Below are 16033 nucleotides of genomic sequence, written 5' to 3' on the forward strand. Positions count from 1 at the left end.
AGCTTAGATGGAGCAGGGTCAAGGATGGCAGTACAGAGAAGAGCTAGTTCACAGCCAATTATTAGCATGAATGTGCACAAAGAGAGGGGAGGATGAAAGCATGTTTGCCTCCTTGCTCAGCATCACTGAGGACCATGAGGTGGGTTTTATATCTTGCATTCTTGTTGGGAAGATGGTATGAAGAAATAAAGTTCAGATTTGTAAGGGAAATGTGTCTTTAGTGCCCCTCAACTTCTACGTTTGTGCCTTTTGCCACCCATTCCCACCTACCCCAACCCCCACCACTACCCCAGCATGGCCATACTGCAGAGAGCCCCTCTTTTGGCAAGAGAAGGCAGAATATGAGGTGACAAAAACACCCTGCTGTAAACTGGTTTGCTCTGTGTTTCTCTTACCCATACTATGTGCATTTCAAGAGGCTCCTAAGGGAGAAATTACATACCTGGAAGGTACAGTTGAAGTCTTGGTCATCTTTGCATCATAGCACCCACCACTGTGCTTGGAGCAAAAGAAATGACAATACATTTTGAAATGAAAGTGCTAACTGGCAGAATCCCAGTCCTGTGAGACTAGATGAGGTTCATATTCAGGGAGGGTCCTCTTTTAGATCAGGCAGGATTTGGGGGGGGTCCTTTGGATCTTTTAGATAGGGGTATGAGACCCTCCTCTCAATGGAGAAATATTTAAAAGTGTTTTAAAAGTATAGACATCCCTACAAATGGGTGATGACATTTGAGAAAAGGAAAGACCCCTAGTACTGTCTCAGAGCATGCTGGCAGTCATGGCACAGTTCTTAGTTCTTGAAATTAGGACCAACATCTTTGTCACCAAGGGAGCCTACTCAGGTCAGTTGGCTAGTACTCCCAGCACCCATTTTGAATAAGGCACTGTGTCCCTAAGAGATGCAGCTCTGACCAAGGCAGACACGGTCCCTACCACCGTGGGGCTTAGATACTGGAGAGGATGCAGTCATAAAGTACATTCCTGGTCAGATATTAATTCGACTGTGATAAGCACTGTGACCACAAAGCAGTTCTGGGCTGACCTGGTGAGCACGTGGTCGGGGGAGCTTAGGGGAAGTGACGCTGGTGTCAGTCACCTGGAGTGGGGGTAGGGATTCACGAGGCACAGATGGAGGGAGAGTCCAGGAAAGGAAGGGCATCTGCACAGGCCAGAGGGAAAGGCAGGAGTTGGAAGAACTAAAGTCCATGTGGCTGGTGGGCGGGCAGAAGCGCCAAGTGAATGTGAGGGAAAGCAAGTGGGTCTGTCATCTTGGGGTGACCAATGAGTTTGAGGAACAAGAGTGGATAATTGACTCCCATTTGCCCTCCCCTCCACCTCAGGGTGCGTATTACTAGTCTGAATATTGTCCTACTTAGGTTTTCTCGTGATCTTAAGTCTCTATTGTTTACAGCTTTCACTTCTCTGCCCTCTTCCCTCTAGGTTATTGGGTTCCTGCAAGTTATCTGGGAACTGATCAAAGTTTCAGGGTAAAAATGGTGGTGATGCACACCCTGAGGGTCACTTGTCCTGTGTCCCCATGCAAATTGCTGTGGAGAAGCTTCCAGATTCCAAGGCCCAGGCCATCCTGTAGCCTCTGTACTTGTACTTAAAAAATCCAGAAATAAGCCTGTGAGTACACCGTTTCATTAAAGAGAGGAGAAAAGGCTTGTTGGTTTTATAAAAATCACGTGTGTTAAGCGTTTGTAGCTGTGATGTCATGGGCATTCCAGTGTGAGATTATATGCCTTAGGGACTGTGAGAATAACTGTTTCTGTGTTTGTCCAGTAAAATAAATGTGGAACATTCTTTCTTGGCAAATGTTAAAATGATGTCATGCAGAAACTGGAGAAGGTTTCAGATATTCTGGAACCTGTTCTTTATTATTTCTTGTTAGCAGTTGTCTTTTTACTAAGGTTGATCCACAAACTGCAAATTATTTCTGTGAATCTTAAATTGCTGGAAGCTGCACATGAATGTCTGCAAGCAGTTCGGTGGCTTCGTGCTTCAGAATATTCTGTCCAGAGTTAAGAATTGCAGAATTAATTCTAGCTGACTGATTTGCAAGTGTGTGCTCTGCTGTAAACACAGAAGATCATGTGACATAGCAGATGTTCTTCCTCAAGCCTTTCTCATCTCGTTCCCCTCCTGGACATACAAGGTGCTATCTGCAGCTGGATGTTGCAGGGATTCTCCACTGTGGCACGATGGACATTGGGGATGGATCATTCTGTGGTGTGGGGGCTGCCCTTCGCTCACTAGATGTTGAGTGGCATCCCTGATCTCTTGCCAGTAGCACTCCCCAAATGATCACATTCAGATATGTTTCAAGACATTGCTAAATGTCCCCTGGGAGGGAGAGCAAAATAACCCTGGGAGAGAACCGAGATGATAGGAGAGATGTCTGTGATGGTGGAGAGATGTGTTTAATGAATTGGCTAAATATATCTTTTGGGTTTTTTTAATATATTTTCCACTATTCACAGTGAATTTACATAGTTTTCAAATACTGGCTTGTTTCAGGATTTCAGGTTTCTCAGATTGTGCTCTTTGGGTTTACCCTTTTTGAACCTCCATGCCCATAAGGAAAGGAATTCCGTTAATAATGTCGATCTAGCTGGATCCATTGCCTTGGAAGTGCTTCAGAAGAATTTTTTATTACAAGTTTATTTTGTTTTATCCCAACATTGACTGTGTTCTCATTGAAATGAGTTGGTCGGGGTCATAACAAATTTATGATTGCTGGGTGTGCCCGTATCCTACCCAGACTGGCTTATTCCGAACCCTGGCACTGCATTTTAAGGCTTAACATGGAAAAAATTTAGTCATATTTATCTAGTTACTAACGTTTTGTGTGAGTGTGGAGTTTTTGCCTTGATCTTTAGTTTGTTTGTCTTTATTTGCAGAAAGTTGAAAGTTAAATGCCTAAAGTCCAATCAGCCTATGCCATTAGGATATCGTGCTGCTTTTAGTGCCAACAGAAACCAAAGAGAGGTCCCCCAAGGAGATGACTAATAGCTATATTATATGACGTGTTCTAGTTTCTAAGTTACTAGAAAAAAAACAGGTGAAAAGTCAACATTTGATTTTGTTTGTAGTGTGTTTCACTGTTCCAACCTGTTTGCCCCAAGGAGACTATTGCCCTGGGCCTTTGAGCAGGTCCTATTCCTATATTCTGGACCCTCAACTGCTCAATTGTAAACACAGTTCTCATTATTTCTGACAGCTCAGTGCCCCAGTGGAAGGCTAGTGTACACTTGTAACCAAGAATAACCCGAGATGCTTGAGGGTTAGAAACTCAGTTATGAGGCCAGGCACAGTGGCTCATCCCAGCACTTTTGGGAGACCGAGGCAGGCGGATCACCTGAGGTCAGGAGTTCGAGACCAGCCTGACCAACATAGTGAAACCTCGTCTCTACTAAAAATACAAAAATTAGCCAGACGTGGTGGTGCATGCCTGTAGTCTCAGCTACTCAGGAGGCTGAGGCAGGAGAATCACTTGAACCTGGGAGGTGGAGGTTGCAGTGAACCAGGATCTGTACTCTGTCTCAAAAAAAAAAAAAAAAAGAAAGTTATGGCAGCTACTTCCAGTACTTTGTTATCGTCATCGTAGGCTCAGTGCCTGCCTCAGATGTTTAAGTCTGAACATTTTAAGAGGAGGCAAAGCAGAATAAGGAATGAATGAAAGTAGGAGGTTGTGGCAAATTCGGAAAGCAGCATTTCAGGTCACCCCAGTGCTCTGTGCTCATCGTATCTTTGCTCCCAAGGCTCTCCACAGATAATCTTTAGCTGTCAACTCAGATTGCTGTTTGCTGTTATCTCAAGTAGCAGACAGTAACTGTTGATAGTCCTAACTTTAGGGACTTGTAATATAACAAGATAAAAATAAAAGCCTACACCTGTTATCCAAGATGAAAATAAAATCAATTTCAGTTAGTGTATCATCTAGTGAAATTTAGCGTGATGATCACATTTAGGTGGCCAGGTGTGGTGGCTCACGCCTGTAACCCCAGCACTTTGGGAGTCCAGGGCGGGCGGATCATGAGATCAGGAGAACCAGACCATCCTGGCCAACATGGTGAAGCCCTGTCTCTACTAAAATACAAAAAATTAGCCAGACATGGTGGCACGCACCTGTGGTCCCAGCTACGCGGGTGGCTGTGAGGCACGGGAATTGCTTGAACCCGGGAGTCGGAGGTTGCAGTGACCCGAGATCGCGCCACTGCTCTCCAACCTGGGTGACAGAGCAGGACTCTGTCTCCAAAAAAAAAAAAAGAAAGATTTAGGCATGAGATCTTAGACCATAGGAAAATTAATTTAATAATGTTAATTCTTAATGAAATACAAAGAGTATCAGCTATAATGTAAATAGTGCAAATTTAATATTATTCCAGTGATTCTTAATGTTCATGATCTCCCTGCTTTTAGAAAGAAAAGAAACATTTCCTTTTAGGATAACTTGGACTAGAATGGCGCTGTCTAAAATGTAGCCACAATTAAATGTAGCCACTGTGGATATTTACCTGTAAATTTAAGCACATTAACATTTTATAGCCTCATGTGCCTACAACTTACCATACTGGACATTTTCATCTTTAGAGAAAGTTGTATTTGACAACACTGATCTATATTATAACTCAACTGTGTTATAAAGTTCTATTATTTTTCCAGTTAATTTTGAAGAACCAAAGCCTGGAGAACAATACTTGTTTTTTTTTTTTTTTAATTTAACTTTTATTTTAAGTTCAGGGGTATGTGTGCAGGTTTGTTGTATAGGTAAACTTGTCATGGGGGGTTTGTACAGATGAGGACAAGAGTTTTAACAGGCTTGTTTTGCAATGTCTTCCTAAAGACCTCTGATATAGGCTGGGATGCCTCAGACTGTATTGTCTCCATTAACTTTCAAATAATCTTGAGAAACAGTGGGAGGATTAGGAGTCCCATGGAATTGCACTAATGGCTTCAGGGTTGTCTTCAGCTACCTGGGACTGACGATTAGCCCTGGAACTGACCACCAAGAAATGTGGGCTTTTAGTCTCCTGTGCTGATAACTGCATGTGTATTCTATGGCTAATGGACTCGGCATCCAAGTGCCTTTTACAGCCCTGATGCTCTAACAAGGCAATTTGTGATCCTGCGATCATCCTCAACCACGTCATACAGAGGGTCCCTGTGTATCCCATCACTGCACTAAGGCCAAGGCCTACACAGATGGTCTTCAGTTACATGAGGAAATAGCACATCCCTCTAAAAAGGGCAGTACATAGCAAGGGACCAGATAAAAAGCACATGAGGGTATAGGGCAACATTGTCCTATAGACATATAATTGAGCCACATGTGTAATTCTCAGTTTTCTAATAGACACATTAGAAAAGGGGAAAAGAAAACAGGTGAAATTAATTTTAGTAACATTTTATTTAACCCAGTATATCCAGGATATTATCACTTTAACATGTGATCCATATAACAGTTATTACCGAGTTTACATTGTTTACCTTGCACCAAGTCTTCAAAGCCTGTTGGGTGTTTTACATTTACAGCACCACTCATTTAGGATTGACCAAGGGGGCAGCATGGGAACACCAGTGTTTGGAAAGAATGAGGAGAATGGTTAGATAAGTGAGGAGGGTTCTAATAGAAAAACACAGGCACTTGGACACAGAAGGTTCCACTTGATGTACTGTCCTTAGCACGGGAGCACCCTGACAAAGCCGGTAATTTGGGAAAACTGAGTGGCTGAACTCAGGGGGTAAAGGGAAGTGAGAAAAGAGGACAAGTGACCAAGAGGCTTTGTGTGAAGTCTGCGGCGTAGAGTTCAGAACTAGGCTAGTGGTCTGGGCAAGGGGAGGAAGAGCTAAACCTGAACGATTGTTAAAGAAAAATAATGTGATCAGTGGGGGTAATGGGAAATAAAGCAAAAAGAAGCAAACTTCTTCAGTGATATACTTCATCTGATTCATTTGATCCACCGTAGTTGTTGAAAGCCAGCTTGCTTGCAGAGCAGTGGGGGAGGCCGATAACTAAGTGCGTGTCATATAATTATAACTATACCCATGTAATAATGTTGTGAAGGACAAAACCAGAGTGCTATGATTAGAAATTCAAGGGGATCATGTTATAAGAGGGTAGTCAAAGAGGAGAGGAGGTGACAATTAAGGCAATAACAGGAGCCAGTGCCAAGTGGAATGAGGGGAATGATTCCAGCAGAGGAGGAGAATCAGGAACTGAGGGGCTTGAGGCAGAAATGAGCTTTCTACATTTGAAGAGCCCAGGGACATACAAGGAGGCTAGAGAAATAGGTGGTGCAAGCATAAAATAAATCAAACGCAGGACTAGGCATATAAGTAAGAATTAAGACCAAGTGTATCCTCACCATGAAATCTAAAGGAGTTTTCTTGCTCATCAGTGACAGATTATTGACACCTTTTTAATGACAGCGTGTCCTTCGCTCTCTTAAACCGTGATTGAAATAGTCACAATCTCTTCACTTTCTACATATAAGAAAAACCTGAAAATGAAGCCTCTGTTAGAATGCTTCATTGTCACCTTCCTGTTTTGAGGGAAAGTATGACAACTGCCAAGAAATCATTTCTATCTGTATTTTGTTAAAATGGTAGAAGGGGAGGGAAGAGGAAAAGAAAAGTGTGAATTTATCATTAGCAAAACAAGCCCTTGGCAAAAAGTTGGCTTCAATAGGGAGATAGTGACCAAGGACCACCTCTCCCCACAGTGGGTTGGATGGTCTAGCCTAGATGGTCTTTGTTTAAAAAGGAGGAGGTGGGTAGGAGGAAAGAAACCTTCTGGAAGCTGAACTTGTAAACTCAAGGGCATAAACTGATCGTGTCATTATGGTCATTAAAGAGCAATGGAAGGAACAGGCCCAGTTTTCTTGGGCTGGTATTTGCATGAGTGTGAGTGTTGATACTTCCCGTTTCATGAATGAGATGGGGAACAATTAAGGATGACCAAGGCATCGTCTTAGGGAGCTGATCGTCACTCCAGTTCTTCCCTAGTCTGCATGGTAGACCCTCATTGAATGGCTTTGAAGAATGTGAATTTTCACATTATCAACCACAGTCTGAGTGTCTGAGGGGAAGGTGCGTAGTCTCTTTGTGTCAGGAATCTTTTAAAATAGAATCAAGGCCTTTCAAGGGCTTTCTAGAAGGAATCTGCATTCCAATCAGATTTATAATATTGAAATATTGTGCCAGTTCAAATGCATTTTTAACTTTTGGCTCCTAAATTTAACAGAAAATTATTGTTCTTCTGTAAGGAATTCTTTCATACTAAGAAAAATAAAAACATTGGGTTCAACCTGTTGGGTATTATGCTCACTGGCTGGGGTGACAGGACTGTTGGGACCCCAAGCCTCAGTGTCACTCCATATACCAAACCTGCATGTGTACCCTTTATAGTTAAAGTTGAAATTAATTTTTTAAATTAGGTTTAAATCTCTTTAGAGATAAGAGAATACTATGTTATAGGAAGAAATAGGAAAAAAAAGAAGAATATTCTGAGTTTCTGCAGACTGAGATTCTCAACTGGGCCACTATTGACATTTGGGGCTGGATAACGCTTTGCAGTGGTGGCTTCCTCCTGTGCTTCGTAGAATGTTTAGCAGCATCCCTGGCGTCTATCCACTAGATGGCAGTAGCACCCTCTTCCAGTCGTGACAATGAAAAATGTCTCTAGACATTGCCAAATGTCCTCTGGGGCCGTAGTCACTCTCCTTGTTGAGACCACTGGTCTGGACGCTCCCAAGAGAGCTCAGTGTTTATACTGCCAGGACGCTTTTGCCTACCCCCACAAAAAAATAAAGCCAAGGCTAATATTTTAAACTTTCATCTTTGGGCTGCTACTGAAGCAGGAGAACTGTCGCCCCTGTAAGAGTAAACCAGAGGCAAGTTTCTGGTTTTTATGGAAACAAGAGGGTGTCCCTGCCATATTCGGGGGATTTGACTTGGTGAGAGCTGCCTAGTTATTTCTCAAACCCTTAGACCCATTCTTAGTGGTGGGGTGAGATGCAGAGGGTCGTTGGTAATGATTTCTCTCAATTCATGTTTCTCCTAGTTTTCCTGTTGTTCTTGATTCTACCCATCCATGGTACTTCTAAAGGACAGGGAAATGGACCACCCCAAACTGATATACATTGGTTCTGCTCATCACACATGGGGGTCTCAACAGGCTGATCTGTGTTATCAGCAAGTCTGCTGATACTTACCAGGGACTTGCTACAGAGACCTGGTGCTTGACTCTGGAAGAAAATCAGCATCAGCAATGTCTTCAGTGCCTGTGGAGGATGAATTGTATGTGTACGCCTTAATAGATAATCTCCACATCCCTGTGACACACTGCAACCTCCAGGGACCTTAGCAATGCCGATGTTCTACCCAGGTTTTACAGGATGGCTGCCTGGTCCTCAGAGTTTGCTTACATAGGAGGTGAACTCAACTCAGCACACACAGTTATGTGGGGCGAGCATCTTATGGGATGCAGGCTACGCAAGTCTTTTTTTCTACCAGTCAACCAGTTAAACACTGACAATACTTGATTGAACATTTCCTTTCTCAAAGTTCTTCCCCCATTTCTTTTTTTTTTTTTAATTAGTCTGTTACTGAAAATCGAATTAGTTTGTCTTTGTATTTAGAGCTAGTTTGGGGACTTGGGGCTTGGGAAATTCTCAATGAAGAAAAGAAACTCATTTATGAATACCTATTTCCACATGGCGCTAATCTCCATGCATTTTACTGTTATCACAGGACTGATTGCACTTGGTTTAGGTGAGCTTAGTAGGCAGACTGAGACGAGTTGGGTTTTCAAGATGGCAGAATGCTGTTCTTCTGCACAGTGCTTTCTGACTTGTCTTTAGCCTTTGCTTTAGTCAGCTGATTAAGGCCCTGAATGGCTAATTGCTAAAGCTGTTAGGTCCCATTAGCCTTGACAGGGTCTCCAGAAGTGGAATTGCCTCATGTGTGATGCTAGATAGTAGACAGTCTTGATAATAGCCTGACCTGCTTTCTCCTAGTGCATCCACTCTGGGAGAGCGTGGACCTGGTTCCTGGGGGCGATCGACAGTCACCCATCAACATTCGGTGGAGGGACAGTGTTTATGATCCCGGCTTAAAACCACTCACCATCTCTTATGACCCAGCCACCTGCCTCCACGTCTGGAATAATGGGTACTCTTTCTTCGTGGAATTTGAAGATTCTACAGATAAATCAGGTGAGGGCAAGATCTGGTGGTCTTGTAAGGAGTTAAAGAAACAGTGTCATGTTAACAGAGGACAGATCAAACTCTCTCCATGATAGTATTGACCTCTTTGTTAGCAATGGCATGGAACTCATTGGAATTAAAAAAAAAATTGTGGTCAAATACACATAATATGAAATTTATCATCTTAACCATTTTTAAGAATACAGTTAAGTAGTATTATATTAAGTACATTTCCATTATTGTACAATCATCACCACCATCTATCTCCAGAAATCCTTTCATCTTGCAAAACTGAAACTTTACCCATTAAACAGTAGCGCCCCATTCACCCTCCCTCCAGCTTCTCGCAATCAGTATTTGGCTGGCTTGCTTGCTTGCTTTTCTTTTCTTTTCTTTTTTTTGGAAACAGATTCTTGCTCTGTCACCCAGGCTGGAGTACAGTGGGGCAGTCTTGGCTCACTGCAACCTCTGCCTCCCAGGTTCAAGTGATTCTCCTGCCTCAGCCTCCTGAGTAGCTGGGATTACGGGTGCCCGTCACCACGCCCAGCTAACTTTTATATTTTTAGTAGAGATGGGTTTTACCAGGTTGGCCAGGCTGGTCTCGAACTCCCGACCTCAAGTGATCTGCCCGCCTTGGTCTCCCAAAGTGCTGGGATTACAGGGATGAGCCACCACACCCAGCCAGTATTCTGCTTTCTGTCTCTATGAATCGGACTACTCTAGGCACCTCATATGAGTGGAATCATACAGTATTTGTCTTTTTGTGACTGGCTTATTTCAGTTGGTATAATGTCCTCAGAGTTCATCGATGTTGTAGTATGTGTCAGAATTTCCTTCCTTTTTAAGGCTTAATGATACTCCATTATATGGATAGACCACATTTGTTTTATCTTTTCCTTACCTTTTGGCTTTTGTGAGTAATACTGCTATGAACATGGGTGTACAAATGTCTCTTTTTGACTCAGTTTTCCATTGTTTTGGGTATATGCCGTGAATGGGCTTTCTGGATGATCACTGGACTCACTTTTCAGTGTATGGAAAAATTTCCTTCTCTTTTTTATGGACGTTTCCTTCTACTAGTATAGGTAATATTTTCTATTAACAAATACATATATCTCTATGTACAGATTTTGTAATTGGTATAGAAGAAAGGGCATGAAATGAAATGAAAGATTTACCAGAAATCTATTTTCTGTGTGTGTATGTGTTGAATATGTACTAGTTTTCCTCGGCTGGCTTACTTTGCAGATAACTTCTATGTTAAATAGTAATTATATTTAATTACATTTTAAAATGTAAGATTGCAATACAGAGCAGAAAGATAGTTAGGCAAGAAAAACACGTTTTATATTTGGGGTCACCTAATAACGTGTGTGTATTTTATCATTTATATATTTATGTTTGTAACATTTTCTGAGTGGCAACTATGTGCAAGGTACCACACAAAGTACCAGGAGTACTAATTCTCAACCACCCAAAGGGCAAAGTCTAGTGAGGGAAGAATACTCAAAATTATAAAGCAAGTGTGATTTGGAAAATGTTTCTGAAAGTGCTATGGGACCACAGAGGAAGGCATGTGATACAGACTACTCAGAGGAGTCTATGATGATTTCACTAAGGAGGAGCCATTTATATTAGGTATTAAAGGATGTATGGGAGTTTGCCAAGAGGATTAGAAGGGCATTCGTGCAAAGGCAGATGTGATAGAATGTTCAGGAAATGACCAAAAAAACAAAATGATGTGACCAGAATGTTGAATGTGTGTTGTGGGGAGAGGCCGTGAGAGTGGTGATCATCAAAGCATAATAGGGTAGATGGAGGGCAGGCTCATTAGAAACTAGTTATTTGTAAACAAGAGAGTGGCATAGCATGATTTCGTTTAATTAGCAGTTTATGTTTTTAGACTAACCCAGGCAACAATGCACGGCCACAAGTTGCGATTAATCCAAGTGATAGATGATGAGAGATTAAATGAAAGCAATAGAAATATAGAAAACGAGCAACTTTTAAAAAGCATTTCTGAAATAAAAGCAACAGGACTAGGAGGTGAGATCCTCTTCCAGAGAACAGAAGGCAAAGTTAAACAAGACCTTGAGGTGTCTCACTTAGGAGACTTGGGGGAATGGTGATGCCAGAAAATAAGTTCATGAGTAGTGGACAAGGAGTGATTTGTAGAGAAGTTATCTTAATCCATTTGTGTTGCTACAAAGGAATATCTGAAACTGTGTGATTTATAAAGAAAGGTTTACTTGGCTCATGGTGCTGCAGGCTGTACAAGAAACATGGTGCTCACATCTGCATCTGGTGAGGGCCTCAAACTGTTTCCCCTCATGTTGGAAGGCCAAGGGGAGCAAACGTGCAGAGATCACATGGTAAGAGGGAGAGGAGGAGGTACCAGACTCTTTTCAACAATCAGTTCTGTGGCTGGAGGCGATGGCTCACACCTGTAATCCCAGCACTTTGGGAGGCCAATGCGGGAGGATGGCTTGAGGCCAGGAATTGGAGACCAGCCTGGGCAATATAGTGAGACCTTGTCTGTACAAAAAAAAATTTTAATTAAAAAAAAAGAAAAACAATTGGCTAGGCATGGTGGCCCATGCCTGTAGTCCCAGCTACTTGGGAGGCTGAGGTGGGAGTGTCACTTGAGCCTAGCAGGTCAAGGCTGCAGTGAGTCACAGTTGTGCCACCGTACTCCAGCCTGGGTGACAGAGTGAGACCCTGTCTCAAAAAAAGAAAAAACCCAAATCAGTTCTCTTGGGAACTAAGAGGAAGAACTCACTTCCACCCGAATGGCAACAAGCTATTTATAAGGGATCTGCCCGCGTGATCCAAATACCTCCCATGGGCCGGGCGCGGTGGCTCACGCTTGTAATCCCAGCACTTTGGGAGGCCGAGGCGGGCGGATCACGAGGTCAGGAGATCGAGACCACGGCGAAACCCCGTCTCTACCAAAAATACAAAAAATTAGCCGGGCGTGGTGGCGGGCGCCTGTAGTCCCAGCTACTCGGAGAGGCTGAGGCAGGAGAATGGCGTGAACCCAGGAGGCGGAGCTTGCAGTGAGCCGAGATCGCGCCACTGCACTCCAGCCTGGGTGACAGAGCGAGACTCCGTCTCAAAAAAAAAAAAAAACACCTCCCATGAAGCCCCACCTCCAACATTGGGGAGCAGGTGTCAACATGAGACCTGGCCGGACCAAACAGACCACATGCAAACCATAGCAAAAGTATAGGGAAATCATAAGGAAATATAATTGCTTCTTAGAACTTTTTCGTAATTTAGGTTTTGTTTGTTTGGTTTGTTGGTTTTGTTTTTTTTTAATAGGATCTCACTTTGTCACCCAGGCTGGTGTGCAGTGGTGCAGTCATAGCTCACTGCAGCCTTGAACTTCTGAGCCCAAGTGATCCTTCCGCCTCAGCTTCCCAAGTAGCAGGGACTACACGGTTACGTACCACCACGCCGAACTCATTTTTAAATTTTTTGTAAAGATGAGATCTCACTGTGTTGCCGAGGCTGGGCTTGAACTCCTGGCTTCAGGTGGTGCTCTTGCCCCAGCCTCCCAAAGTGCTGATGTGAGCCAATGCACCTGGCAGTAATTTAGTTTTAAATGTTGTATCAACAATAAAAAGAACATTTTAAGTGGTCATCTCTCAAAGAAGAAATGTGTCTTCAACTCTTTTTTTGTTTTTTTTTTTTTTTTTGAGACGGAGTCTTACTCTGTCACCTAAGTGGCGTACAGTGGCGCGATCTCGGCTCACTTCAACCTCCGCCTCCCGGGTTCAAGCAATCCTTCCACCTCAGCCTCCTGAGAAGCTGGGGTTACAGGCATCCACCACCACGCCCACTAATTTTTGTATTTTTTTTGGTAGAGACGGGGTTTCACCATGTTGGCCGGGCCAATTTCAATCTCTTGACCTCAAATGATTCACCCACCTTGGCCTCCCAAAGTCTTGGCATTACAGATGTGAGCCACCACACCCGGCCAGTCTTCAACTCTTGTCTAATTCCTATAAGGAGAATTTATTTTTCTCAATATAAACATTTTCTCTCCTTTAAATGTAAATGGATTTTGGATGTTAGTATTTCATGCAAAGCAGAATAGGAACGAGCAAATGTTGATCCCTTACTGAAATGCGACTCAGTTTGCTATATGTATTTTATTTTATTTTTCTCCCCAAGTCCTTTTATTCCAAAGAAATATTAATTGCTGTCCTTGCCTAAATTTCTTCCTGATCTTTGTTTCTATCTCATTTTGGATTGTCATATGCTTTTCTTGGTGGCTTTACTTTGGGTGAAGAAATGTGTTTAAATGTCATAGGTTGACTGAGGCTGTGGGTTTATTCTGGAGAGATTCTGTGTAGTCATGTGTTAACCCTCTTTTCATGGTGTTTCAGCTGCACTTAGTGCATTGGAACGCAGTCAGATTTGAAAACTTTGAGGATGCAGCACTGGAAGAAAATGGTTTGGCTGTGATAGGCGTATTTTTAAAGGTAAAAAATCTCACCAACTTTAAATGATGTGTTGTATTCTAGAATGAAAAGATAGAACATTATAATATTGTTATTTAAGAATATTGGGATCCATACATTGGTAAGATAAATAGTGCTTGAAATACAAGATTGTTAAGAATATATTTTAGGGCCAGGCATGGTGGCTCACGCCTGTAATCCCAGCACTTTGGGAGGCCGAGGCAGGCAGATCACTTGAGGTCAGGAGTTCGAGACCAGCCTGGCTTCTGTATTACTAAAAATACAAAAATTAGCCAGGCATAGTGGTGCACACCTGTAATCCTAGCTACTCGGGAGGCTGAGGCAGGAGGATCGCTTGAGCCTGGGAGGTGGAGGCTGCAGTAAGCCAAGATTGTGCCACTGCACTCCAGCCTGGGCAACAGAGTGAGACTCCATCCCCCCTGCCACCAAAAAAAAGAATATATTTTAAATGGTATAAAAATGCACAGCCCAGTAGAGTGGTCACAAGCCACATGTGGCAATTGCGCACTTGAAATGTGTCTACTGCAATTGTGGAACCATTTTTCATTTTATTTAAATTTAATTTCAATTTAAGAACTTAAATGAAGCAGAGGGCACCTTTCACTGCAGGCATGCTGACCTTGTCAGCAAACAGCCTGCTCATTTGTTCTCTAATTTAATTCAGTAATGTTTATAAAATTATAAATTACAAGTTTAAGTGTAATTTCAGTCATGCAGTTTGTTTTTATGTGATCACCAGGTAGTTAACTTTAATTCACATTCTGTTACAGTTTCTACAGTGAGATGTCCATCGTTTGTAATATTTTCTTCTTGTTCTTTAGCTAGGCAAACATCATAAAGAGCTACAGAAATTAGTGGATACTTTGCCATCAATTAAGCATAAGGTACTATTTGTTTTCCTTAATTACTTGAAATATACTTTTATGTTTCAATCTCAGAGCAGAGACATTACCAAGGCACTTTGAATTGGGAAGTTTAATTAGGTGAACCGTATTCAGCCTTAGAAGAAAACTTGCCATTTATGATTCCAGGGGACAGAAGTCATGATTCTGTGGGTAGGCAGTGAGCTTCCTGGTTTTGCTGCTGTGCCGCTGAGGACTTGGGGACTCAGGAACATATTGCTGTCCCCTCCTCTGTTCCTGACACCGGCTCCTTCTAAGTCCTTGTGAACACACCCAGAGCAGCCTTCTTTTCTGTAGCTGCCATCCCACAGGCAGGGAGCAGAGAGCAGTTCTACAGAAACTTGCTTTGTCCAGCTGGAAAGAACAATGACCCACATCCTTCAGGTTGGATGCCTTTGTCTAGCCCCCCAAGATTATTTCTTCTATATTCAGAATCTCAAAGGGCTGTGCTCTGGAGGCCCATATATTCTCTCCTCCCTCTCATCCCCCACTGTATCCTTCTGGTCCCCACCTCTTTCCACCTCCTTTCCTCTGCATTTCCCTCTGTTTTCCTCTCTCCCCTTTTAGTCCAGGTTTCTGGCTCCTCCTGATCTGCATTTCATTTTTTTGTTTCTATCAACTTTTATTTTAGTTACGGGTGTATCATGTGCAGGTTTGTTACATAAGTATGTTGCATGATGCTGAGGTTTGGGGTACAGATTCCATCACTCAGGTAATGAGCACAGTACCCAATGGGTAGTTTTTTAACCCACTCCCCCCTCCAGTAACCCCCAGTGTCTATTGTTCCCATCTTTATATCTGTGTGCTCAATGTTTAGTTCTCTCAAGAACATGCAGCATTTGGTTTTCTGTTCCTGCATTAATTCGCTTAGGATGATGGCTTCCAGCTGCATCCATGTTGCTGCAAAGGACATGATTTCATTTTTTATGGCTGTGTAGTATTCCATCGTGTATATATTACCACATTTTCTTTATCCAGTACACCGCTGATGGGCACCTAGGTTGATTCTGTGTCTTTGCTATTGTGAATAGTATGACAGTGAACATATGAGTGCATGTGTCTTTTTGGCAAAATGATTTATTTTCGTTTAGGTTTATACCCAATAATGGTACTGCTGCATTGAATGGTAGCTCTGTTTTTAGTTATTTGAGAAATTTCCAAACTACTTTCCATAGTGGCTGAACTAATTTACATTCCCACCAACAGTGTATATGCATTCCCTTTTTTCCACAGCCTCACCAACATCTGTTGTTTTTTGACTTTTTAATAATAGCCATTCTGACTGTTTTAAGATGGTATCTCGTTGTGGTTTTGATTTGTACTTTTCTGATGATTACTGATGAGGAGCATTTTTCATGTTTGTTGGCTACTTGTATGTCTTGAGAAATGTCTGTTCATGTCCTTTGTCCATTTTTTAATGGGGTTATTT

General features: G+C 42.5%; 1 protein-coding gene across 1 annotated transcript in view; it reads left to right on the forward strand.

Annotated features, from left to right (window-relative positions):
• Positions 1-16033, forward strand: part of CA5B (carbonic anhydrase 5B) — a 119386-nt gene that overhangs the window by 4392 nt on the left and 98961 nt on the right. The window contains exons 2-4 of the mRNA XM_032756621.2: positions 9027-9224; positions 13607-13702; positions 14524-14586. Of these exons, the coding sequence (XP_032612512.1) occupies positions 9144-9224; positions 13607-13702; positions 14524-14586 (240 nt within the window). The 5' untranslated portion in view covers positions 9027-9143. The remainder of the gene's footprint in view (positions 1-9026; positions 9225-13606; positions 13703-14523; positions 14587-16033) is intronic.

This window comes from Hylobates moloch, unplaced genomic scaffold (assembly GCF_009828535.3).
Source record: "Hylobates moloch isolate HMO894 unplaced genomic scaffold, HMol_V3 SCAFFOLD_7, whole genome shotgun sequence".
Lineage (NCBI taxonomy): Eukaryota > Metazoa > Chordata > Mammalia > Primates > Hylobatidae > Hylobates > Hylobates moloch.